We start from the raw sequence: 24976 nt of genomic DNA, 5'->3' as shown, positions 1-24976 counted from the left end.
TACTAGGCTCCAGCTACTATCTGAAGAATGGATGGGCCTTCTTATAAATTTGATAATTCTAGGAAGCAAATCAGAATGGCCTTTCCTAAATTACTTGCGTAATAGCCATGTGTCCTCTCAAATTTTGTTTTGTATCCATAACAGATTTTAACGATATAATCTCGGTCTCAGTGTTACAGTTCCTTCATTTCAATTGAACTGACTTTTCATTTGTTAACTAGAGGAACAACCAGTGAAGGATTTTGAGTACACAAACAGGCCTTTGTTTCTGCTTATGTTACATGGGCTTTCGTGAGAGTGTGATTTTGTAGGGGTGTGAGCATGCACATAATCTCCAGGTACCATGAGCTGCCAAAGACACTGTAATTTACATGACTCACTTTGGAGAAATTGTCAAGTAAATATAAACTGGATTTTGGTCCCACACCTCACTGTATATATAAGGAGAATAAGATGATACATACTTACAAACTGTTGATAGAAATAATTTGAGATAGGATAGCAAAAGTTAGAGAATATAAAATTTTAAATTGTATAAAATTTGAATAATCATGAAGAAAAAACCTTTTGTGCAGCAAAGAGTTTGATTTTTATTTCTTAGCTACCATGGATCTTCCTAAATATGTAGAATAGTGAGATTGTGGAATTGTAAAACATCATAGCATATTTGTAACACACAACATTCTGTGTCACTTACTTTCTTCTTTCTGCTTTTTGTCACACATGTCTTCTTTAAAAAAAAATTCAACGAAACCAGCTGCTGAATATATTAAGGACATGCAGATTACATATTCAAAAGTTTGTGATTGTAGGAAAATCCAGAGAAAAATTTGATTGTGTAAGCACTGAAACTCTGTCTTAACTGTCTTTGGAATCAAAACCCATAATGAATATGTTCGAAACTGGGGCAGTTGTTGACTGTTAACAAATCACTCTGCACTGGACAGAATTTCTTTTTCACTATTTAAAAATATCATTTGCATCATATAACATGAGAGATATTATTGAGAGCGCCCATACATAAAATAGAAAGGTGCAGTTCTGTGATGGCAATCGATGAGGTACAAAGGTCCTCTACTGGGAATGGTTGGCTTCATTTCAGAGTAGATGAAGCATGGCATTTTGCCCTCAGTGGGCTTGGTTCTTTGTAATATGTAACCTTAACCTGCTGCTGCTCATTAGAACCCCCTTACTAATCTCTATGCATTTAAATATAAGACAAAAATAACTGTATAAGAAAGGAAAGTGTTAACTCACCTGTGCCCTAAATAGGTTCTAGATGAGTAAAGGGCCTGATTAAAAACTAACAATCTGATATTTGAGTCCTGCCTTATAAGTGAGTCATTGATGGCACAGCCTGAAGGTAAAATCTAGTTCATTCTTTTTTAAATTAAATTTATTTGTATTTTACATCCTGACCACAGTTTCCCTCCCTCCATTCCTCCCATTCCCTCTTCCCAGCTCCTCGCCGCCCTCCCAAACCCAACCCTCCTCTGTTTCTGTTCAGAAAGGAACAGGTCTTCTATGGATAGGAATCAAAAAAGCATGGCATATCAAATTGCAGTAAGACTAAATTCCTCCCCACGTAGTAAGGCTGGGCAAGGCAACCCAGTATGAGGAATAAGTTGCCAGGAGCCAGCCAAAGTGTTTGGGACAGCCCCTGCTCACACTGTCAGGAGTCCCATAAGTAGACCATGCTACATTTGTGTGGCTTAAGTCGGTCCCTTGCAGGCTCCATGGTTGTTGGTTCAGACTCTGTGAGTTCCTATGACTCAGGTTCACTGTTTTCCTGTGATATTCTTGACCCCCTCTGACTCCTATAATCCTCATTCTTATACAAGGAAAATATTAGAGAAAATGATTCTTTTGGGGGAGGGGTCATTTTAAGTATCTATTAAGTTTAAAAATTAATGTTTTCTTTGGAATCATCTATGTGAATTGTTAACTCGGTAATTTAGATAATTAACTGCATGATATTTAAAATTAGGAGGCAAGCACTTCTTTTTCTGAAATAGCACTAAAATATTTTACTCAGTTCTCACTTTCTATGGCATAAAATTCACTCCAAATATGTGATGCATTAATTCAAATAGTTTTATTTTTACATAATCTTGTGAACTGCAATGTCTGTTTCTATTCATTTCCATAAAAATAAAGATGCAATGAGCTTAAATAAATTTGTTTTTACTTTCTGCTTTCAGGGTTCAAGTTGAATTCTACATGAATGAAAACACATTTAAAGAGAGATTAAAACTGTTTTTCATAAAAAACCAACGATCGAGTAAGTTACTTCCATCACTCTCTTTTGCTCTTTGAATAGGAACCTAGCTCAAAATTCCAGATGTATAATGTTTCATAAAGTCATTTCTATATAACAGAATAAAGTGGGGAGACTATTTGGGAGTAAATGAAAAAAAAATGAAAGCAAAACAGAATATACTACGTCTAGTAGTTGAAAAGTCTCTATTTTAAGTCTCTAAATATTTTAAATCTCTAAATCCCACATGAATATGGAGAGCCTCGTGCCCTGTCTGAGTTCTGAAAAATACTACCATAGTTTAAGTATAGCACACCTTTAATTTCAGCACTCCGGATGAGGCAGAAGGATCAGAAAGTCAAGGTCATGAAACCTTAAAGATTGCATATGTGTGGTGGAGGGCTCATAGGTCTTATGGCTCCCTGATATGGCAGTTAAGGGTGTTGCAGATAGGGAAGTCATTTTCTTTTCAGTAGTGTATCCACTGGAGAATGGTCATACTCCTGGAAATACCCCTGACCCATACTCAGGCAAGTAACCCCAATGAAACTAAAGGGTTTGGAATGTAAAATAAGACATGTGAAAGTAGAAGGGGATCATGTTGGGGGGAAAGAAGAGGCTGAGCAAGATTAAAGGGGAAACAAAAGAGCTGGGGTGAAAATGATGACAGTACACTATATGCTTATAGGAAACAGTCAAAGAATATTCTTTTAAAAAGTAATGGTCATTGTCTGATAGAGAGAAATATTGAGGATAGTTTAAGAGCTACAGAATAACTAGCAAGCTACCCTAGATTATAGAGTGAGAACCTGTCTCAAAAACTTCTCCTAAACAACAACATTACCCCATTATTTAATTAACTCCAACTTTTACATGTGAAGAATGTGTAAACTATCATTGTCAACGTTCACCAAATTGAGTTGTCACAATGGCAGATCATTTTCTTAGTTAATAAGGGAATAATTTACTGTTTCCCAATCACTCCTAATGATAACAAATGTCAAGTGTACCCTGAAGTGTATGCATGGGTGTTGTTCTTCCTATGGAGGAAGAACTTTCATATATAAGTATAGCGTGAATGTCTGAATGTCAGAGTTTAACATCCTGAGGATTCTTATTAAGAAATTAGGAGCCACTGAAGACACAGAGAATATGAAATTGGGAACCCTGCTGAACCCTACCTAGGTTGAAGTGTATGTGATACTTGCTGTTTTGTACAATCCTACATGCCAGTCAGACAGTTCAGAACATGATTGTTGCTTACAATGTAAGAAACAGAGATCTGAACTATACCAGCATAGAGTTGGTGCTGTGGCTTTTAATCCCCGGATGTGTTTGCACTGTTCTAAACTAAATTGTGTGTCAGCAGGTGGCAATCAGAGAGAGAATCCTGGTTTGTGAGGGCATATCCATATACTGCCTATAGGAAATATATCAGTAGTTAAATCATACTAGTGAGATATTCTCAATGGTAGAGTAGTTTCAGGGTTAAAGTTAGGAAGAATTAATGTCTTCCTAACTTTGTTTTCAGTTTCTGTGAAAAACTTTTCAGTAGATACTGTGTAAAGGGGTTAACTCACATGAATGAAGGCCTCCTCAATACCATTAATCAGTGTTAGGCCAGTCATTATCTGAATAATCACCTTACCCATTTTTATGAAACTGTAAGTTATAAGATGAAATAAGCCTTTTCAACCCCATGGTATTTTTGTTCAGAATGTTTTATTGCAACAACAGAGCTGAAACTAAAGATCGAAACCACACACACACACACACACACACACACACAAAAAAAAAAAAAAAAAAAAAAACCCTCAGCACTTTAATAAGAAAAACTAGAAATGATTGCATAATTAAATTTGCTGTTAAGGAATGTTATAATACATTTTACAAAGATAGGCTAAAAAGGTAACATTTCATCTTAGATTCCATCCATTAATAATTATTGGAAGGCCTTTCTCATAATTTTATGAAAGATACATAAAGAAAAATCACTGATTACAGGAATGGCAGTGTGCCTGTTAATCAATTCAGGGTATGTTTGCTTAACCTTCTTCATGAAGTATCATGCTTCTTCCAACTATGACCTAAGCAGTTTGTATGACACAGAAATGATGCTGTTAATTTTCACAAAATTTAAGATTCCATTGGAATTAAGCCTCGTTTAAAAAGTTCAATTTGTCCAATTCAGTATGAGAAAGAATGTTTGTCTATAGATGTATTTATCGGCACAAGTTATTATGGCTTCTCTTTGTAAATGATGATATAATTACTATATAACCTGTAATTGTAGCAATGATACATGCCATAGCATAAACATAACAGCAAAAGTATCACACATAATTATATAAACAAGTTCTATCTGGAATGAAATTAACAAGCTGCTACAGAGTCATAGGATATATTATGGTGTATTTGGGGGCCAGCTTGATTTTTTGAGTTAGTTGAAGTTAGTCTCCAAGCATTGGTTAAAGTTCTTAAAGTTGTACACAGACTTGACCCAATCTTGACTGAATGTTAATTTTGTTGCTTGTGATTCTTAAAATCCGAATTCCAATCTGTGGAATGACCCCTGTCATTTGTAGTTCACTGATTCTATGACACTCACATTTTATTTTAGTAGTTGGATGATTAAAATTCAGCCACCAAGAATGCCAGTAAGTTTAGACGTCACAGTGTGTGCTTTCTAAATACCTTCTAACTGCTGTACTGAAATTTGATAATTTTGACAATTTTTTTTCTTTCACTTTTATGTGCTTAGTTCAAATGAAAACCAAATTTTGTTGTTTGTTAAAGGTCTAAGAATCCGCTTGTTCAACTTTTCCCTCAAATTGCTAAGCTGCTTATTATACATTATCCGTGTGCTGCTTGAGAAACCTTCACAGGGAAATGAATGGTAAGGTTTCTCTGCGTGATCACCACAGTATTTTAATTGTTTTGAATTATTGTAATTTGCAGGATGTTATTCACATTTTAAAGGGTGTGAGACATTTGTATGAACTGATGGGTAGTTCATATCTTCTAAGGTTTGTGGGTATATTACTGTTTACAGATAATCTGAACTCTGTTCTGTGAATGCATGGTTACTAGTCAAAATGCTTTGAACATTATCATAAAATGGGCTCATCTCACTACAGATTTGAATGCCTTTCTGTTACTGAATCACATACACTCTACAATATGCCCACTTTCTTCACACTTTCTATCATAATGCACTTCTCACCCTCCAGTGGAAACACTCAAGAGGGTTTCTACCTATGAATATTTATTTAGTTAAGTGATAGCAATTTATTGATATATTTTAGGTTTTTTTTCATTCACAATCTTCTTACTTTGCTTAACATATTTATGCTAACTTATTGCCTTCCTTTTAGGCTTTGTCCTTTGCAAGAACAGTAGGGAAGAGGCCTCAGTGTGAAATGACATTCATACATAATTTTGATCTCATTCACACCTAGGTCTCTTGGCCTACCTAGTAAGTTTACAATGATATTCAAAGGAGAAACTAAAATTTGATAACTAACTTCTCTTATAAGTTTATCTCATAAAATTTTGCTTTAAGACAAAACAAAAATACATCACACACACACACACACACACACACACACACGCGCACGCTCGCGTGCGCACGTGCACACACCCAATTTGGTAATCCAGCCTATTTAGAAAATGAGTGTCCAGTTAAGTTTATTTAAAGTTTTTGACATCAGATGAGGATTTCTAAGTGAATAAATCAAGTTTTGCTACTGAAATAGTGTGTGTGCTAATTATTTATGAAATTGAATCATGGTGAATCACTCTAGTGAATCCATGGTCTATCTCAGTCATACTACTGTAAGGGAGGTTAGAGAGAAGTTCTTTGAAACATTCAGTTTTTTGCAGGAATCCCATGCCTGTGAAAAGCATGCCTGCATCTCATGCCTGCTTTTCTAGCATTAGATTTAGTTCATGCTATATGTTTTTCCATACAGTTAATTTTACCATGTAATTCTTAAATCCCTGAAGCAGAGGGTTCCTTCATGTTTGCTAGTTTTGCTGTGGGACCTTCTTGACAAATTTTATCATGCCAATTTTCCAGTGACCATGGGGGACAATGCCTGCCCTTCCCCCATGTTTCAAGTACTTACCATTCCAGATTGTTCACCTGGCTGTCCACAATGCATTCTAAGCTCACCACATTCCAACCATCTTCTGTACTCTTCTTCCCTTCCACAATGAAGAACAATATCCTCAAAATCCCTCCTAGTCACCTCTGTCTCCATTGCTGGTGGTAATTCCTACTGAACAGTGACTTGACCCTCGTTTGTATTCTTAGGTCACAGGAGGCATATATCCAGCTCCAGAGCTTCACATAGGCTTTGGCTGATGGGGCTTCTTGTCCCTATAAGATCTCCAGAAACATTTGCTTATTTTCTTTAGTGCCTTTTACATATTGTACATTTTTTTTCTTGCTCACTATACTTCCTGAGTTTTTGTGAGTATTAGGATAGACATAGGTCATTGTCTGAATTGCAGAAGCTGGCAGTGTGAACAGTAGACATTTTCTAAATAGTGAGTGAACAGATGTGAAAATGACATAACTTTATATTCTAACTCTTGCTTATGTCACTTCATTAGTCTATATGGTGACCTCCTTAGAATCACTAGGATATTCTGTGCCTGCCTTTATGTTGAGACTTCTTAGAAATGTGTTTTCCCTATATGCAACTCAAAATTGATCCCTTTAAACTTTTTTTTGTGATCCTGGAACCCCCAGGATATCAACTCTTTGACTAATATTTAAATATGAAGTCCGTACTTGGCATCGTTCTCTGTAGCCAAGTTCTACTCTGGTTGGGAGGCTTCTGTAGTACTGTCTGCACAACTTCCAGATATTTCTCTTAGACACCCTAATGCATTGTTCTTACATTTCCCATCCATTTCTCTGTCTTATCTAGAAGTTTGCTGAGATCAAGAGCCATGTTGTCTTGTAGTTCTGTCTCATACTTATCATAGGTCTTGGGAGTTCTGTTGATAGAATTCTCTGCTAATAGAATTATGCCCACAAATTTTACTGATGTGTTTCCAGTGAAGATTATATGATGAGCAATGTTTAGAGATGTCAGTATATACCGAGAGTTTATTACATGCTTCTGTCTTTGTGTCATTAAAATACTACCTCCAAAGCATCCTTATATAAAATATTAAAGTTGCTTTTAAAACTTTGTTATTTATGAATAGAATGTACATCAGAGAGACCTGAAAATTTCAAAATCGTCCATAAAGGATGCTCCCAAAGGAAAAAGCCATTGGTGAAATGACAGCAGAATACAATTAGATTATTTGGAAACATTAAGAGAACAAAGTTTCCTACAATTAACTTCTGTGTAATATTACCAAGAATATTCAGTCATAATTACAGAGGATATACATTTGAAAAACTAGATTACTGTAATTAAAAACCATAATAAACTAACTTATGTCTCCAATTCAAGTACACTGTTTTGTTTAGTTCTATTGTCAATGCAGTCTTGGTTAATGAAAAACAGAAGTGTCCTTTATGGGTACAGGCTCTATTTTAAAATAATGAGGCTAATTCCACAACAAGATTTATTTAATTATAGTTATGACCTGATAAGGATGGAGATATTTTGAGCTGCTTTGCTTTATTTTTAAGCCTCTCCCAGGAATCAAACTGATATGAAGCTATTGCAGTATGGGCGAACAGAAAGACAGGCAAATACTTTTACTGTATATGTTTGACATCATGGATACTTTAAACATTGATTTATGTGGTGTGTAGCTAAGGATTTCAAGGTTGTAGTGTAGGAGACTGCTTTGTGTATTTATGGACGATATGAGAAGAAGAGCTATGTTTCCTCAGGGTCTGTAGAAGCTTCCATTTCAATGTTATCTAAATACACACCCTTGTTTTGACTTTTGAACATGTTTAAGCGATTCTGATTGTTAGTATCATTGTTGGCAGTGGTAGTGGTAATAAGCAGCAGGATCAAAGTCAGCAAGCTCATCTTGGCAGTTAGTTTTATTTTACAAAACAATCAAGTGTCACCCAGACAGAAAGCCTCAATAAAGGATTGTAAGCAATTGTGATGATGCTGTGCTTATGTTAATTGGGCTATGTTAACCTGCCCATTGTGGGTGGCAACAGTAATTTGATTTTAGTCTTAGGCTGTACAGAATGGGTAAAGCCAGCTGAACACTCCTTCTCTCCCTGCTTTGACTGTGTGTGTGACTAGCTGCTTCTGCAAAATTAACCCTCGGATTGTGAGCTAAAATAAACTATTTCTCCCCATAGTTTTGTTGGAGCTTCTGGAAAGGGCACTGAAGGTTCTTTGGAAATTTTTGAATTTGCACTTGGTGCTTAATATAACATTGGTGTGATACGATTTAAAAGATTATTCCTATCTAATGACAACAGGTATTCAAAGAACAAACAGAATTGTGGCAATGCTTTTTTTCTTTTTCTTCAAGGCAGGGCCCCTCTTTATATTTCTGGATGTTCTGGAATTCACTCTGTAGACCAGGCTTGTCCCAAACTCACAGAGATCCTCCTTTTTCTGTCTCCCGAGTGCTGTTTTAAGGTATGCACCTTCACAACCAGGTGCCAGCTTTTTTTCAAATTTGATTATCTATAGAAATGAATATTATAATATAGCCATGCTTTCTTCCCCATGTAGCTACTGTGTAGATTCAGACAGCACCAACTAATAGAACACAAAATCTCGAAATGTAATTTTTTTCTTAAGAAAATGTCTAATGCTGATATTCCCAGTAAGTTGAAAACTTTTCTATATATTACAACGCGCGCGCGCGTGCGCACACACACACACACACACACACACACACACACACACACACACACACACACACACACCACACATACACACAAAAAACACACAATGGTATCATAGCATAGATAATAATGCCTACATTCATGAAGAAGAAACAAGACTTTTAAAATTCTTGAAACTTAACCAACTTCATTTTGACTGGAATTTCAGAGAAGTATCTTACAAGAGATTCAGTCATATCATCAGACTTTGACAGCACTGAGATGAGTGTCTGGCTCAGGTGGCTTGGGAAGGGAGGAAGCATGTTCACAATGAATGAAGGCCACCTCTGTCACAGCCGGCACATCAAAAGCCTCTGGGGGTTTATTTTCTCAAAAGCAGGTTCATCGTTGACATGCCAAATTATTGCTTGTATTATTTGGAGTTAGGGTTTTTATTTCTTAGGTTTTACAAGGTTCTGTTACTGAAAAAACTTTTCTAGTATGGAGGCTAGCAGACTCTATAATGCTTCTATATTCTGGTCAGTAGTAAGTTGTGAATGTCCTAGCAGTGTAAGCCTAGTACTATACCAAGTGCTTAGTTTCTCTTATATGTTATGGACTAGGGAGTTTTTAATTCAATGGCTTGGTTTAGGCACTGCAGAGTACAGACAGGTATTCATCAGTAATTTGAAGGACTAGGAAGAGCTCTTTGAGCTTGTCTTTGACTCTGTCCATAATTATGCTTCACAAGCTAACTTGCTCTGAATATGCCACCCCCTGGAACTCACTTCACATGCCAAAGTTCATCTGGTACTTTGGGCATTTATGGTCCTTCATGTAAGAGAAGCCTATGGGAAAAGGTGCTGCACCTGTATGGAATTAGGTTTTAAAATTTGATTCTGCTCCTTTTGGTATGGTTCTTCTTCTAATTTAATAGTGCTTAATGCATGGCCTACTTGCATAGTCAGATTAAGCATAAATTATGTGCATTTACTTTTCCTTATTTTCTTTTATTGTCTCATTTCAATTACTTGTATTTCTAAAAAGTGTAATTGTTTTCTATTTATGATTTGGTGTTGAATTCACATGGATTCTTTCTGTGTGCACACACATGGTACGTGCCCATGTATGTGAATAGCAGTCATTGTTCATGAATTACTTTGCCATCTTGGTGATCATGATGTCTGGTTGTTGGGTTGTCAGATATATTCCAGTTACTTTCCTCTTACAAGTACTACTGTAGTAAATATTATTTATAAATATTTTATTACTTTTCCTCTCCTTCCACTTTTATTATCAATGGGTTGAAGCTTTCTGTGTCACTTTACTGTGGCTGTCAGATCTGATTTTGTCTCTCCTTTGTTTGGGGTTTATCTAGGAATTTGTAGGCTTAATAACTCATTTTTCTCCATGACACATCAATTTTACAAAGAATAGTTTTCATGCTAGCTTTTTACAAAAAGTACACTTTTATATATTCAATTTAATATTAAATTGATCCAAAACATTGATTTCATATCATGTATTAGAGATTTATAGGTCCTTTAAGTACATTATAAAACTTACATGATATAATGCTCTCAGGTCTCATTTCAATTTAGAAGTGTTAAGTATTCCACGGTCTCTTTCTATGGTTTTCCAAGAAACAATCACAACCTTAAAAATTTCTCCATTGATATAACTATAGCTTATTGTAGCCATGATAATTATCAATTATTTTTCAAAATATCTGTGTTCTTTTTAGCAGTTTATTTTTATTGCCAAATTATTGTCTTTTGTATTAATTTTTAAATTTTTGGTCTTAATTTTACTTTATTATTTTATGTGTGGGTGGTCTGCCTTTATGTATGTCTCTGCATCATATGTGTGCCTGTTGCCTTCAGAGGCGGGAAGAGGTAGTCAGATCTCCTGCTGCTGAGTTGCTGTGTGGGCACTGGGATTGAATCACAGTCCTCTGAAATAGCAGACAACCCTGTTAACGACTGACCCATCTCTGCACCCCTGTCTTTTGCATGCACTGATGAATACTGAGCTAATGCTGAACAAATATCTTCCTTTTATCTTTCATACTTGTTTTATTTCTTGTTTCTCAAGTGTTAGTGAAAATACAAGAATTGTTTGGTGAAGGATGGTGAAGTCACTGCTATTGCTTTGTCTTTTGTTGACCCGATCTATCATTCATATTGGCTGGATAATCTGCAGTGTGTTTACACTCAGTGAGGTACCAGGTTTATAATAGTAAGTAAAACAGGCATAGTCATTTGCTGTTGTAGATGTTGTAATATGGGGGAAATAGCCATTAGGTAACCACGTTTTCAAATAAATATGAAATTTCAGTCATAATGAGTTGCAGGAGAAATTTGAGAAATAACAAAGCGAAAGAGACGAATTATCAGCATTGGTAAGGAAGTCTTCGGAGAGTTCCCTGAGTAACCGATTCTGAAGAGAGTTAAGAGATGAGAGAACACACCAAATGGGCTTGAGTGAGGAAGGAGCAAATCCCACACAGAAAACGGCCAAAGACTTCCATTTCAAGAGTTTTAATCCTTCCTTCCTATCTTCCTTCCTTCCTTCCTTCCTTCCTTCCTTCCTTCCTTCCTTCCTTCCTTCTACATCCTGGCCACGATTTCCCCTCCATCCTCTCTTCCCAGTCCCTCTGCTGCACCCCCACTCTGTCCCCAACCTCCAATCCACTCTTCCACAAAACATGGCATGTCAGTTTGCAATAAAACTAAGCACCTCACCATGTAGGCAAGGCAAGTATGAGAAGTAGGGTCTCAAAAGCCAATAAAAGTGTCAGTGACAGTCCTGCTCCCACTGTTAAGAATCCCACAAGAAGAAGTGGGAAACCAAGCCAGCCATATAACTAACATTCTACCTACTGTCTATCTTTTCTACCTGCTGTGCTGGAATTGGTGCCTAGCCCACTTGTCGTCAGAGGCTTCATCCAGCAACTGATACAAACAGATGCAAACATACAGCCAAATAATAGGCAGAGCTTAGGAAAAAAAGATGGTTGGAGCCAGAGGCATCAATGATACCACTTGAAAAGCCACAGAAACAACTAAACTGGGCTCACAGGGGCTCACAGAGACTGAACTGACAAACAGGTAGCCTGCATGGGACTGACCTAGGCACTCTGCATGTATGTTACAGTTTAATTTTTATTTTAAAAAGGTACGTATGGTAGAGTGATCTGATCCAAATTTTATTTTAATGAAAAATTACTACAATTCCAATTTAAAAATTATAGATGGCAAATGAGTTGATTTTGACAGTTTTTAGACATTAGTATGGTGTCAAAAGGGCCAAATTGAAAACCTCAGAGTGGGTTGCCTTGCCCCCATGGGGAGGATCTTCGATGAAAGTGTCAGTGTGGTGAAGATTAAAGTAGATTGATTCTACATGTACTTGGTGGGGAGTACTGAAGTGGTTTACTGCTTAATGGGTTAAGTGCTAGAAAATGCAGAGAAGAGTGTCTGAGAGCAGACACAACAGACTCCAGGCTACTTTCTCAAATCGGCAATGGTAATAGGACAACAGACTTTGAGGGGAAATCCTTAGATGGAATATTTGAAGAGGTCATTTAGCCATATAGATGTGCCACTGTGAAACTCAAGAGTACTATGTAGTAATGTTCAACACAGTGGCTTTCTGCAGTCTCTTAAACTTCTTAAGTAAACAAAATTGGAAGAGTTTATGGCTCTCTTTATTATTCTACATACTATGAAAAGGAATTTCAGTGTTTGGAAACACATTTAATGCTTTATGAGACTTCTCACTTTGCATGACTTCAAAGAGTGGGTTGTTTTGGCTGTACTAGACATTTATGTTCATTTCATGAAAAATGCAATTGCAATAGTTTTCATCTTTTCCTAGTAGATTTTATTTTTCTGAATGACTCCCAGTTCAGTCAATTACATGTATAATAAGTGCTATGTTATCTCTGTTCCAGTGTTCATCAGAGTTTAAACAGTTTGCTACTATCAGAAAGACTAACAGTTCAAGAACACACCTAAGAACAATTATTTCACCTATATGTAAGAAGGACATCTTCTTACATATAGTCTATATTGACTTTAGTCACCTTGATTTTTATACAATTAAATGTGTTTTATAGAAATGCAAATATAAGCTACTCATGTACTTTAGACTTTTAGTTACTGTCTTCATTCTGATTGTTTATGTTGATCATTGTGCATTATTCAAATACTTTTAAAATAACAAAGTCTTAGCATTTTTAGAAGATCCATTAATGACTTTTTGGATTTTGAGATGTACCTATCCTGACATATTATTCTAAATAATGGCTTGTTTTATTTATCATTTACTATTAACAGTGATATAAAAGTAAATTAAAATATGATGTGTTTTTATTGGGTATAAATTAATATTAGTAAAAATGTTGTATCCAGGACATTATACTTATATTTCTCATGCTATTTCTATATTGTATTATCTTTTCTATGCTAATTGCTACTGTTATATTTTCAAATATAATTAAAATTTTAAAACAAATGGACTTTTTCACAGTAAAAGTATCGACATTTTAATTTTTCTTCCTGTAGGTCTCACATATTTTGGGTTAACAGAAGTCTACCTTTATGGGGCTTACAGGTTAGTACAATTTTATTCTATTCTTATATTTCTGGATTCATTAATATTTCACAGAGAAACAGTATTGGGAAGTGCACTGTTGATGTTCAAGTTGAGTTTGCCATATTTGCTAACTTTAACGTACATCATAGGCTAACATTTTAACTTATTTCTTCTTGTTTTCCTGAGTCTTGCATTGTACCTTTGAGATTTTCCTTGCAATCTGCATTAGACATCAGAGGGTGTTGGAAAATTAAAATAGGTAAATAAACAAAAAAGCAAAGCAGTATTTCAACCCTCCTTGTCTTCCAAGATACTTTACATCCATGACTCGCTTGTGTAAATCCTTTAAGGTCAAACACCACAGTTGTGAGTCCTTTTTATCTGGAGGAATGTGGGAGAATTAAGTAAATGAATGTATAAGCTTAGAGGCCAATGGAGTCTTAAGAAAGTAAAACCCTAGACAAGATGAAACTGTCTATGTCTCAATTATAGACCAGGCTTCCCAAGAGTCAGCCGCCTAGGCTTAATTATTGTTTCTATTAGTCTTGGTGCACAGAAGTTTCTTTTTTTTTTTCAAGATCCTGTCACTTCTCCTTATGTTTATGTGATATAGAATTTTTTTTAAAAAAAGCTTTGTTAGTTCTTAAAAGGGCAAATTAAATGGAAGTTAGGGTCGATAACATAAAGAAGAATTGAAGGTTGCAGGAAAAATTTTATGATTCATTGCCTGTGTTCACTTTTAGTACATTTCTATCTAGATCAGGAGTTTGAGTGCTCTAAAATGCCATGCAAATTCTACTTTTCACATAATGTATGATAGTGAATGATTTTGAAATTGTTGTTTGATGATACCTACAACTAAGTGAACTTAATTATGTTGATTTACACTGGCTTCTCATGCAGTGCCAATTGCTATACAAATATCCTTTCCAAATGCCTTCCCAAATATTTAATGCCTGTCCATTAAAATAAGGCCTATAGTCTCTCTTATAAATCCTATATAATTCTTTAATAAAAATTTAGAATGAATTAATAATTCACAAAGCCATATAGTTTCCTGAAATTTCTTTTATTTAATTTAAATTCTACTCTTAGTAATAAGTAAAATACATGTTAGAGTTTTCTAGAGCTCATGTAGCAATATGCTTTTAGAAAACAGCAGAGAAAAACATGAAAGAATGTGGAGAAAATAAAAATATTCTTAGCTTCCTACTATAAAAATAACCAGCTACATGCCTGAGTGCATGGCTAGATCTTACATGCATTGGTGGACATTCCTCTGTTTTCGTTGTGCTAACATTTACAGTTCACTTAAATTCAAGAGTTTCATTTTAGTAGGAATACAATGTAAAACCACAAGGAAAAAACCAAGGCTTAAAGTGTTTTAAATCTTAATTATACAACAAGTATAGTTATTTGACTCATTTCCTGTGTGTTTGCATATTTCATTCTCATCTCCATTTTACTAATGAGAAGGCAGGATATGTCTTTCAGTGGGAGAACACTTGCCTAAAATTGGAGAGGCCTGGGGTTCAATTCCTCAGTATCACAAAAAGAAAACATACTATGGTTCACTTCTATAGTAAATGAAACGTCACTGAGGAAAAATTTCCATATTTCTTTACCTACTTTTCTGTTTTGATGTGTCCTGACAGGAACAGTAACAAATGCATATACTGCAGAGCAAGCAAAGAAAGGCTCTTGTCTCAAATGACACAAAACCAGAATTTTGAATCTGAGAAGCACAATTGGTCACAGAATTGTTATGTAATCTCAAAATAGCTTGCATGACTGAAATGGCCCATTTGCAGTATATTCGAGGATGTTGGCAATTATATATTGCCTGAAGTAGATGAAATTATTCCATGCACTCAGTTTGAACAATGTATTTGATTTTCTGAAGGGAAATACTCATTTAAACAGTGACGTTATTGGGAAAAGTAATTATGTGTGGTCCTAATCTTTATAGATCTTTCCCACTTTCGTCATTCTGAATATTTAACTCCCACATTTATATTTAGGACAAGGAATTAACAATATTCATTAAGAATATGTGAAATTGCTGGGTGTGGCAGCACAAGTCTTTAATCTGAGCACTCGGGAGGCAGAGGCAGGTGGATCTCTGTGAGTTCCAGGCCAGACTGGTCTACAGAGCGAGTTCTAGGACAGCCAGGGATGTTACACAGAGAAACCCTGTCTTAAAAAGCCAAAATAAATAAATACATGAATAAATAAATAGAAAAATATGTGAGATTATGAAAACATGAGGTGGTAAAATATTGTGTCCCTCTCTTTACCTGCTGATTGAAATTTAAGTACTAGTACCACTTATATGTGTGTATCTATAAATACCATATGCAGATATTTATATGTATGTATACCTTCTCACATACTCATTTACAGTTAATAGCACATTGTAAAAGCCTATTTTATTTACTTTACATTTTCTCATTAGGTTCCAATTTGTTTTTAGGTCTCTGTGGCATTGATCAGTCTATTTGAAACAATACTCCTTGGTTATCTCAGTTATAAGGTAAGACAGTCCAATTAGTTTTCTGCTGCAAACTAACTCACTGCTAACATTTACCACATTTTCTTTTTCTTTATAATTCAGACTTGGGGATAAGGCAGGCTCTTCTTAAACCACTTTAATTATTCAGAGCCTCTCTAGTATGTGATAAAAAAAAAAACTGCAGTAATATCTTAGGATTTTCTTGGTGTCTTAGAAGTACTTCACTAATTCCTGTGTGTTTACTTACCCATTATAGGCATGCTTCTATTGAGGCAGTGGAATGGTACTCATTTTTATTGTTTTCAATCTCTTAAACAAATTAAAAACAATTGTATCTTTTATGGCTTATTTTAATAAATTATTTTAATTACTGGTGAAGTTCTGTTTGGTTAGCACAGTTTATCAAGTATTTATGAAGTGCTCCTATTTAATGAACTCTACACTTCATGGCCTGTTTTTTCAATGGGTTTACAAATCTAGAGAATGGGATGATATAGGAGATTACACAAATAAGTACAACATAAATCAAAAATAAGAAGCAGTGTTGATGGTTGCAGGAAACGAAAGGATGTAGATAGGATCTAGATTGAACAGAATTGGTTTTGTAGATTGTGACCTGGTGCTGGACAGAAAGGCATGATATTAAAATACATGAGAGTGAAGACTGTCATCTTTAGATGTTTCATTAAAACTCTGGTCATGTTCACAGAAATGATAAAGGGAGTCAGAGAATTCTCAGGTAAAGAATAAACATCAAAATAGAATCCAAGGACTTGAGGCATGGAGCTCATCACCGTTTAGGTTTTAGAGAGAGTACATAGCAATTGAAGACAGAAAGGAAAGTGGAGATAGAAAGTACTACTTTTGCTTTATGTCACACTGAGCAACATAAGAATACAACATAAGTATTTATTTCCTAAATTTCAACCCCAATTTTGATCAATTAGTACTTACAAACCCAGTCACTGTTTCTTATAGGTCTACTTTATTTCTATTTAAATTTTCATTAGTCTTATCTAAAATTCCTAGAAAATAGTATCAGTTTCTCTGAGTGAAACCTGATGAACAAGAATGTATGAAATTAAATTAACAAACAAGCAGAGAATGTGTACTGTAAGTTTGTACTGATGAACAGATTCTCAGTCACCTAAAGTGCCAAATAGAAAAACTAGAATTGTATTTAAAATTGTTTAATCTTCAGCTGTGTAGTGAATGTTGAATGTAAGGCATAGGAAACTTAAATCTAACTCAGTAGGCATGTGGGCTTTTTCATTTTATCGGTCATGTCTCTTTCATTTGTGCATGCTTATTTAAAGAAACATAACAGACAAATATTAATATACATTGTGACTCTTTATTTCCTCCCAATTCCAACTAAAGGTAATATGAAAATTATTTTTCTGCTTTGCTAAAAAGTCTCCCATCTCTGATTAAAGAAGTCATTTAAAATACACAAAGAGGTTCAGGATAATTTTCCATTGCAATTATATGATGATGACATTCATAATTAATTACTTCCTATCACTGACAAAATGAGAGCAGAACAGTTTAAGGCTTAGCAGACAGGGCTTGATGATATATAATATTCCTATTATGACCTCCATAAACTTTAATGGCTTAGCTAGAAGAGCAATAGATGTTAAAGTCCAAAAAGTTACAAAGGAAATAGAAAAGATAAAAACAAATTTGTGACAGTAGAATAAATTTCTATTAATTATCTTCTTTTCCTCTTATAAATTTAGTCAAATGCATGAACTCTTTTGACCTAGCCAGTACAGTATTGCATAACTTCTTTGCAATGAATAAATTAAATAATTTGGTAATAATTTTATTATTATTTTTTGTTAGCTCATATTAGAAACAAGCTTGCTTCACAAGTCAATCCCCTCTCCCTGCCCTTTTTTCCCATCCCCCACGATCCCTCCACCCCATCCACCCTCTGCTCCCCAGGGAGGGTAAGGCTGTCCATGGGGGATCCCCAGAGTCTGTCATATCATAATTGGTAATAATTTATAGCCTATAAATAAGAATTTAAAATGTGCTTCTTTCTCCAAAGTAGGATTTTTAAAAAGTAGAAGACAGGCTAGGAAAAATGGTATTTAATTGCATTTTAAATTTGTCTATATTTAATATTGTTTGATATTTGAAGGTATGAGATAGCAATGTGAATAGGCACTGAACATATATTTCTTGTATGTATTTGTATAAATATATTGATATTTATATATTTAAAATTCAAAAATAAAGTATTAAACAAGCATAATTCTACAATGAGAAAGAATTAAGTTTTAAACAATTAAAATAAGTATAATGTCTCATGGATACCCAGAACAAAATTATCAAAATTTTAAATAACATGTAGAAATTAGTACATATTGAATTAAAATCCATGGCATGAAGAACATTGTTTTCTTTTATTTAGATGTGTAGGTCTGTGCTCATTTAATCCTTCCATTCATGTTCATAACTGCTTGGCAAAACACTCACAATAATTGCCTAACACTAAAGTTTTTATTCTACTGGCACCATAAATACCCTCTAAGTCTTTGTCAACTGCTTTTAAAATAGAACTCTATTTATACATACATATTCATTAAATCAAAGGGAAACAGAAACAAACATCAGCCTGGTTTTCAAACCTCTACAAATAAAAATTCATTATACCTAGAAGCTTTTGTTAAGGCTGTGATTACTTGTTCCATAATTACACCAAAATGTATTCATTCTGAGAAATATAGCAGCATAATAACTTATCTGAAAAAAATAAACCTTGTGTTTTCTAAATGGATTCAAGGATATCTAAATACTTTGGTTTGTTTTCCATGCCTTGACATTTGAAATTTTTATATTGCAAATCATAGATTCAATGCTGTAAGCTTTATTATATACTATTTGAAATCTATTCAGAAGATAAACGATCAGATTTTTTATTTTGCAAAGTAAGCATTCTTATTTTTATCCTTTATGAGCAAAATATTTAGCTCCCACACCTAAGGCTCAGGGAACATTACAGAAGAGGGGGAGGAAAGATTGTAAGAGCCAGAGAATGAGGGACTTCTCTGTGAGATGTGTCTCCCAGTAACATCAGAAACTACCAGTAAATTCTATCAACAAGACTGCCCATCCATGAGCTGAACAAGAAGAATGTCCATATGGAGGTGGGAAACCCCAGAAGGCTTTCATCCTACACAAAGAACTACAGGCAACTGAGGAAAACTGAAAGTGGGAGAGGTTGGTCCTTCCCAGAGAAGAATACTATGATCAGTTGTCCAGTGCCAAACAACCAGCCCTGTAAACATACTTTCAAAAGTAACATTGTATGGACCCATCAGGTTGCATTAAGAAATATATATGTATTTCTAAGTACTTTTATAATTGCAATAAAACCAATGGAAAAAAAGAGGCCATATATTTGAAGGTGAGTTGGAGAAGGCTATATGCGAAGGTTTGGAGGGAGGAAAGGGAAGGGAGAAATATAATTAATATACAATCTCAAAAACAAACAAACACAAAGAATAAAATGTTTATATGTAATTCCAAGGTTCAGGTTCAGACTGGGCTTTAGAATGCCTAGGTTGCCATATTTCTGCAACTTGTGTAGTATTTTTTAGGAATTGATTTCTGCTGTCCTTGTTGATAATATCTAGTTTCTTTTCTGTCATGGATTTTGCTACAGTTTAAGGACCACCATGCCCATAGTAACTGAAATGATCGGATTAAGGTTTATTTACATTTTCTTGAACTCTGCCAGTAAGAATAACCTGGCATTACACATGTGGACTTGATAGCAAGTTATCTCTTAGAAGGAGAAAAATGCTTTTTGTTCCTATCATGAAGGTGAAATAAGTGTTTGATATGATTTCAAGAGGCACTTTGCTCATCTTTGGATATTGTTTCTAATTCTCTGCCTGGTGGTTTTCCATCAATGCATGATGTCTTTTATCATCATAATTTAATTTTGTCCTGTGTATTCTTATGATGCAGGTCCACTGGGAATTCCTAATGGCAAGTGAGAATCATGGATCTTTCTATATTTGTTTTACTAAGTATTTTAGTGAAGATAATTTGTGAGTGCATCGCTTACTTCAGATGATCACTTGAGGCATAAGAATTAAGCAAACTGAATAAAACTGAAGATATATATGTGCTTGTTTGTAGCTGTAAACACATTATTCCTCTATAAAGTTTGACCACAGAAATTAGTCCTCAGTGGGAAGTTCATTCAGTTGCTGCAGCACACACACACACGCACGCACGCACGCACACACGAACAATGAGTCAGCCATGATGTGGCCTGCATAATGTAATTAGTCTTTATTTAGGAACTTCATCCTTTGTGGCATTTCTGTGAGAAACAGATGATAGCATCTTGTCTTGTCTATGTAAAATCACTGTATGTGCTTTAACATCTACTCTAGTGTGCTAGCTGCATCAAAACCTTACACGTGCCTTTGGGCCATGTCTTTCCTAGAGCGACTGATGCCAGGAGGATGCAAGAAATACAAATCAAAATGAAACAAAAGAACAATGAAACTTCTCAGTCATTTAGTATGTACAACGAAGTCAGGAAGGAAGACCTCTTGAAGACTTGTATACACAGGCACCCACTATGCCACATTTTCTGGATCAAAGTTACTTGGGAGCTGGAATGGCTTTTTAAATAAGGGTAGAAGGCTAGAGAGATAGCTTCTTGGTTTAGAGTGTTTTCTTCTCTGCCAAAGTAGAGCATCACCCAAGTGAGGTGGTCCACAAAAATCTCTGTAATGCCCACTCGAGAAAAATCTAATGCTTCTATTCTCCTTGGGCACCCATATTCAAGTGCACATATGCACATACTGACACACACCCCTACATGTAATGAAAGTGAAATTAAACAATACAGAGTGCTCAAGATACACCAAATGAGATAGTGCCTTCTACTTTATAATAGGAATTTTTCTTGTTAAAACGTGAATAATTGAAGAGTTTTAAAGTAAGTAGAATGAAGGTATACTGGATGGATACATTGGCAATGTATGTTTGGTATTATAATACAGTTAAAGCTTGTATAGGAAAAGTGTTGTGGGCAGGAATGGGTGGACAGATGCTAATGGAGGTTGGACTAGATGAGAGAGGGAAAACAAACCAAAATATGAACTAGGAAAATTTCATGTTTGATTTGCCAATTTTAATGACATTTGTGTGGTATGGGGAAACATAATGTAATAGTATCCTCAAGGATACCTTGATTTGTGTTACAGGGAGAGAGTTCAATTGGGAGCAAGGCATAAATTTAGCTTTGGGACATATTGCATTTATGATTTCAAGAAATCAATAGTGGATTGAATATTTGACCTGAGTCAGAATTTCAAAGACAGGGTATTGATCTGGACGATAAACTGTTTGGATGTCACAGGTTATTGTTGATTATAAGTCATAGCTAAAGCATAGATAAAAGCCCTTAGAATGACATGCAGGTAGGCAACTTTGAAATCTTCTAGAAAATTTCTGTTTAAAATAGTTTCCACATCTAGTGATTCCTATTTACCTAGATCTGCGGAAGTTTCCAATTACAAATTTCTTTCAAGGACTTTTAACATAGATTATTGACAAGGAATATTTATTTCAGTTAAAAAATTAAAACATTACATTTAAGGAAAGAAGAGGGTGTATAAAATCATTGCAACTTCAGTTATTCATTTGTCTAATTACTTTAGTCCTAGTAACTACATAAATAAGAACAATCCATGCTACAAACCCTTGCGTGGGAGGAAGACATAGCATCCAGAGGGAGAAATGTAAACAAAGTTTCAGAAGTGGAAAGTGCTTGGCAGGTCCAGGGAACTGTAAAATTTAATATGGATGAATCTGTGAATGGAGAGAGGAGCGTTCTAACTACAGGCTAAACTAGTAGCCAGAGTTAAAATCGTGAGTCTTCATGAAATATTACTGTGGGTTTGGATTTCATTCTCTCGACAACAGGAACACAGAAATTTAGAAAGAAACCTGTGCCCTAGTATAGGAGTTAATTCAGAAACAAAGCCAGCCAAATCAGTTTTAAGTTGCTAGTTTTAAGGCATCTTTAGTGGTTCAAGTAAAAATCATTTTAAAACATCATGTGTTAAACTGAGGTGAATGTCAGGAGACATTACCATGAATTGAATTTGTCCAGTGTCACAAGGACTAGGAAAATGAATAGTAATCATTTACGTGCTGATAGAAAATATTACCCTATAAAGTAAAAAAAATAACCTGACATCAGTAAACTCGGTTAAAACTGCCTATTTGGAGAAAACCAAGTCAGTGTCAGTAGGGAAAAATCTGGCTATCCTATACTTGTCCAAATCCATACACCCTCCTGTTGGTCCATGCAAATTGGATGGAAGGAGCAGTTGATGCATAATTGTAAGTTTTCTTGCATGCAGAGCATGGATTATCCTCGTTCAGACCACCCACATTGTGGTGTTCATCCCCACTTCCATTTCCACTCTGCTGCCACCTGACTTGGGGCCCCAAAGCAGAAGAAAGTCAATAGGCAATGTGGTCACTATCTCCACAGCCTTTTGATCTGACATTCTTTGGAATGAATACTGCAAGAGCTTCTTCTTCCTCTGTGAGAGCTCCCGTGGCCTTGCTGGGGCTTTGGCTGAAGGTCCCTCATGCAGTGCCTCAGACTAGCTTCTTAGAGTCCAGGGAAGATCTCAGGCTCCTGAGGCCACCATCTGCTGCAGTCCTCTGTCATCTCAGGCTCACAGCTCTTGAGGGAAAAACCACTTAAAAAGGGATCAGTTTCCTTCCTTATTTTCTGTATTGAATCCTTCCCCCCAAAAGTAGTGTCATAATTGAAGGGGTTGTGTCTTATTCTTAGCCTAGCTCTCATTTTTTTTTCTTTCTTTCTTTTTCTTCATGTGTTAGGCATGGACTAAATATAGCTTCAAGTCTGCATGAAGCTAAGTGATTCCTTTGAGTCTTTTTCACTTAGTTCGAAGTGATGAGAAAGGCATCATTTCACTCATAACATTTTTTTTTCCAGAAAAGATCTCAGTGTGCTCCCATCCCCCACCTGCTTCCTCCTGTACCACATTGGCTATGACGGAGGGTTCTGAGCTAATGTGACAGAGATTTTTAACATCTTAGCACCTAGGAAATAGATGATCTAGCACAATGCTTTGGGAGCAGGGACATACTTATGCTACTGCAATACACTGAGCAATTGCAACCTCAAGGAATATTGAAAACCTCATTTATATCTAATGTTATATGATAATTGGAAAATTTGGGCAATTGTTTTTCCAACGCATGGACCTCTTCATGGATTAAAAGTTTGAGGACATTCTTAGGATTTGCTGTTAGATACTGTATTGGTCTGTATTTCACAAAGAAGGGGTGGCTCTGTCATATGGTCCTGAAGTCTGAGAGTCCTCTATGAAGTAGCTTGATGGATTTGGCTTTTTATTTTATCATTGTTTTTTTTTCTTTTAATTAGAAAGAAGAGTGTTTTACATGTCAATCCCCAGTCCCTCTCCCCTCCAGCCCCCAACTAACACCCTACCTATTCCCATACCCTTTCTGCTCCCCAGAGAGCTTGAGGCCTTCTGTAGGGGGTCTTCAGAGTCTGTCATATCCTTCAGGATAGGGTCTAGGCCAACACCCTTGTGTCTAGGCTCAGGGAGTATCCCTGCATGTGGGATGGGCTCCCAAAGTCCATTCCTATGCTAGGGATCAGTACTGATCCACTACAAGGGTCCCCTTTTAGAGGCCTGTATATTGGATCACAGTATGGTATGGAAGTGTGTGTTGGAGAGTATAAGAGGTGAGACAGCAAGCCAGGGATATTCACATGCAAGGCTTTCTCTGATTGTGAAAATCTTCCCCTGCTGGAATTCACAGTGATCCCACAAATACAGTATTTATCCCCTTCAATGTCGACCCCTGCTTACCAGGGCCTTAGACTCATTTCCCCCATTAAGTCTCTATACAGCTTTTCGTACATGGCACGCACATTCAGGCCATACCCAAACCTTAAATATCAAGGTCAACTTCAACAGCAATATCCCTGTAACTGTTTCAATGTTCTCATAGCTTTCCTTGAAATTAAGAGACCCCATATATTCATTATTAACTGAGCTCTGAAAATTACATATTCAGTCTTGATTAGTTTCACAATGTAGATTGGGAGATTAGAATATACATGATTAAATGGCTCTTTATATTTGATTAAACTTAAAAAAAAACCAGTAGATTTAACAAATAAGCGTGATTTACAAAAGACTTGTGTTGCATGACAATGACCTAGAACACTTATGAGAGTGGCAATAAATTGTGTCAGTTTACCTTAAGATCCCCTTAACATACTTTACTTACTAGTACATTCTTTTAGAGCATATTTTAGTATTCAAATGTTATAAATACTCTGCCTGGCCTACTTTAGTTCTAACATTACAAAACCGAAGAGCATAATTCTGCTTAAAATTAATTTATAAGCTATTGTTGCATTCATATACAGATCCAATATTCTTTTAATAAAAGTTTTGATATTACTAAGGAAATTCTGAGTCCTGGCACTTCTCTAACTTTTGCTTTTATTCAACATTTATTTGTAGGGAAATATCTGGGAACAGATTTTACGAATCCCATTCATCTTGGAAATAATCAATGCGGTCCCCTTCATTATCTCAGTAAGTCCCAGCATCTTCAAAGGCGTTATCATTAGATTTTGATAAATTCTCTATGTCTAAATTCTTTTACATAATATAGCCTAAGAAGCATGGATTCATACCTTGATAATAATCTGGCTCCTTAAGAAGAATAAAGTCAGTATGATGTCTGAATTGCATAGTTAAATGAAATCTAGTAA

General features: G+C 35.5%; 1 protein-coding gene across 3 annotated transcripts in view; it reads left to right on the top strand.

Annotated features, from left to right (window-relative positions):
• Positions 1–24976, top strand: part of Kcnt2 (potassium sodium-activated channel subfamily T member 2) — a 339295-nt gene that overhangs the window by 104341 nt on the left and 209978 nt on the right. For all 3 annotated transcript variants that reach the window (XM_035445603.1, XM_027417432.2, XM_035445602.1), the window contains exons 2-6: positions 2202–2281; positions 5054–5153; positions 13598–13646; positions 16102–16161; positions 24723–24797. In XM_035445603.1, coding sequence (XP_035301494.1) covers positions 2202–2281; positions 5054–5153; positions 13598–13646; positions 16102–16161; positions 24723–24797 — 364 coding nt within the window. The remainder of the gene's footprint in view (positions 1–2201; positions 2282–5053; positions 5154–13597; positions 13647–16101; positions 16162–24722; positions 24798–24976) is intronic.

This window comes from Cricetulus griseus, chromosome 5, assembly GCF_003668045.3.
Source record: "Cricetulus griseus strain 17A/GY chromosome 5, alternate assembly CriGri-PICRH-1.0, whole genome shotgun sequence".
Lineage (NCBI taxonomy): Eukaryota > Metazoa > Chordata > Mammalia > Rodentia > Cricetidae > Cricetulus > Cricetulus griseus.
The sequence above is the reverse complement of the archived record's forward strand: the minus strand, read 5'-3'. Positions and strand labels throughout refer to the sequence as shown.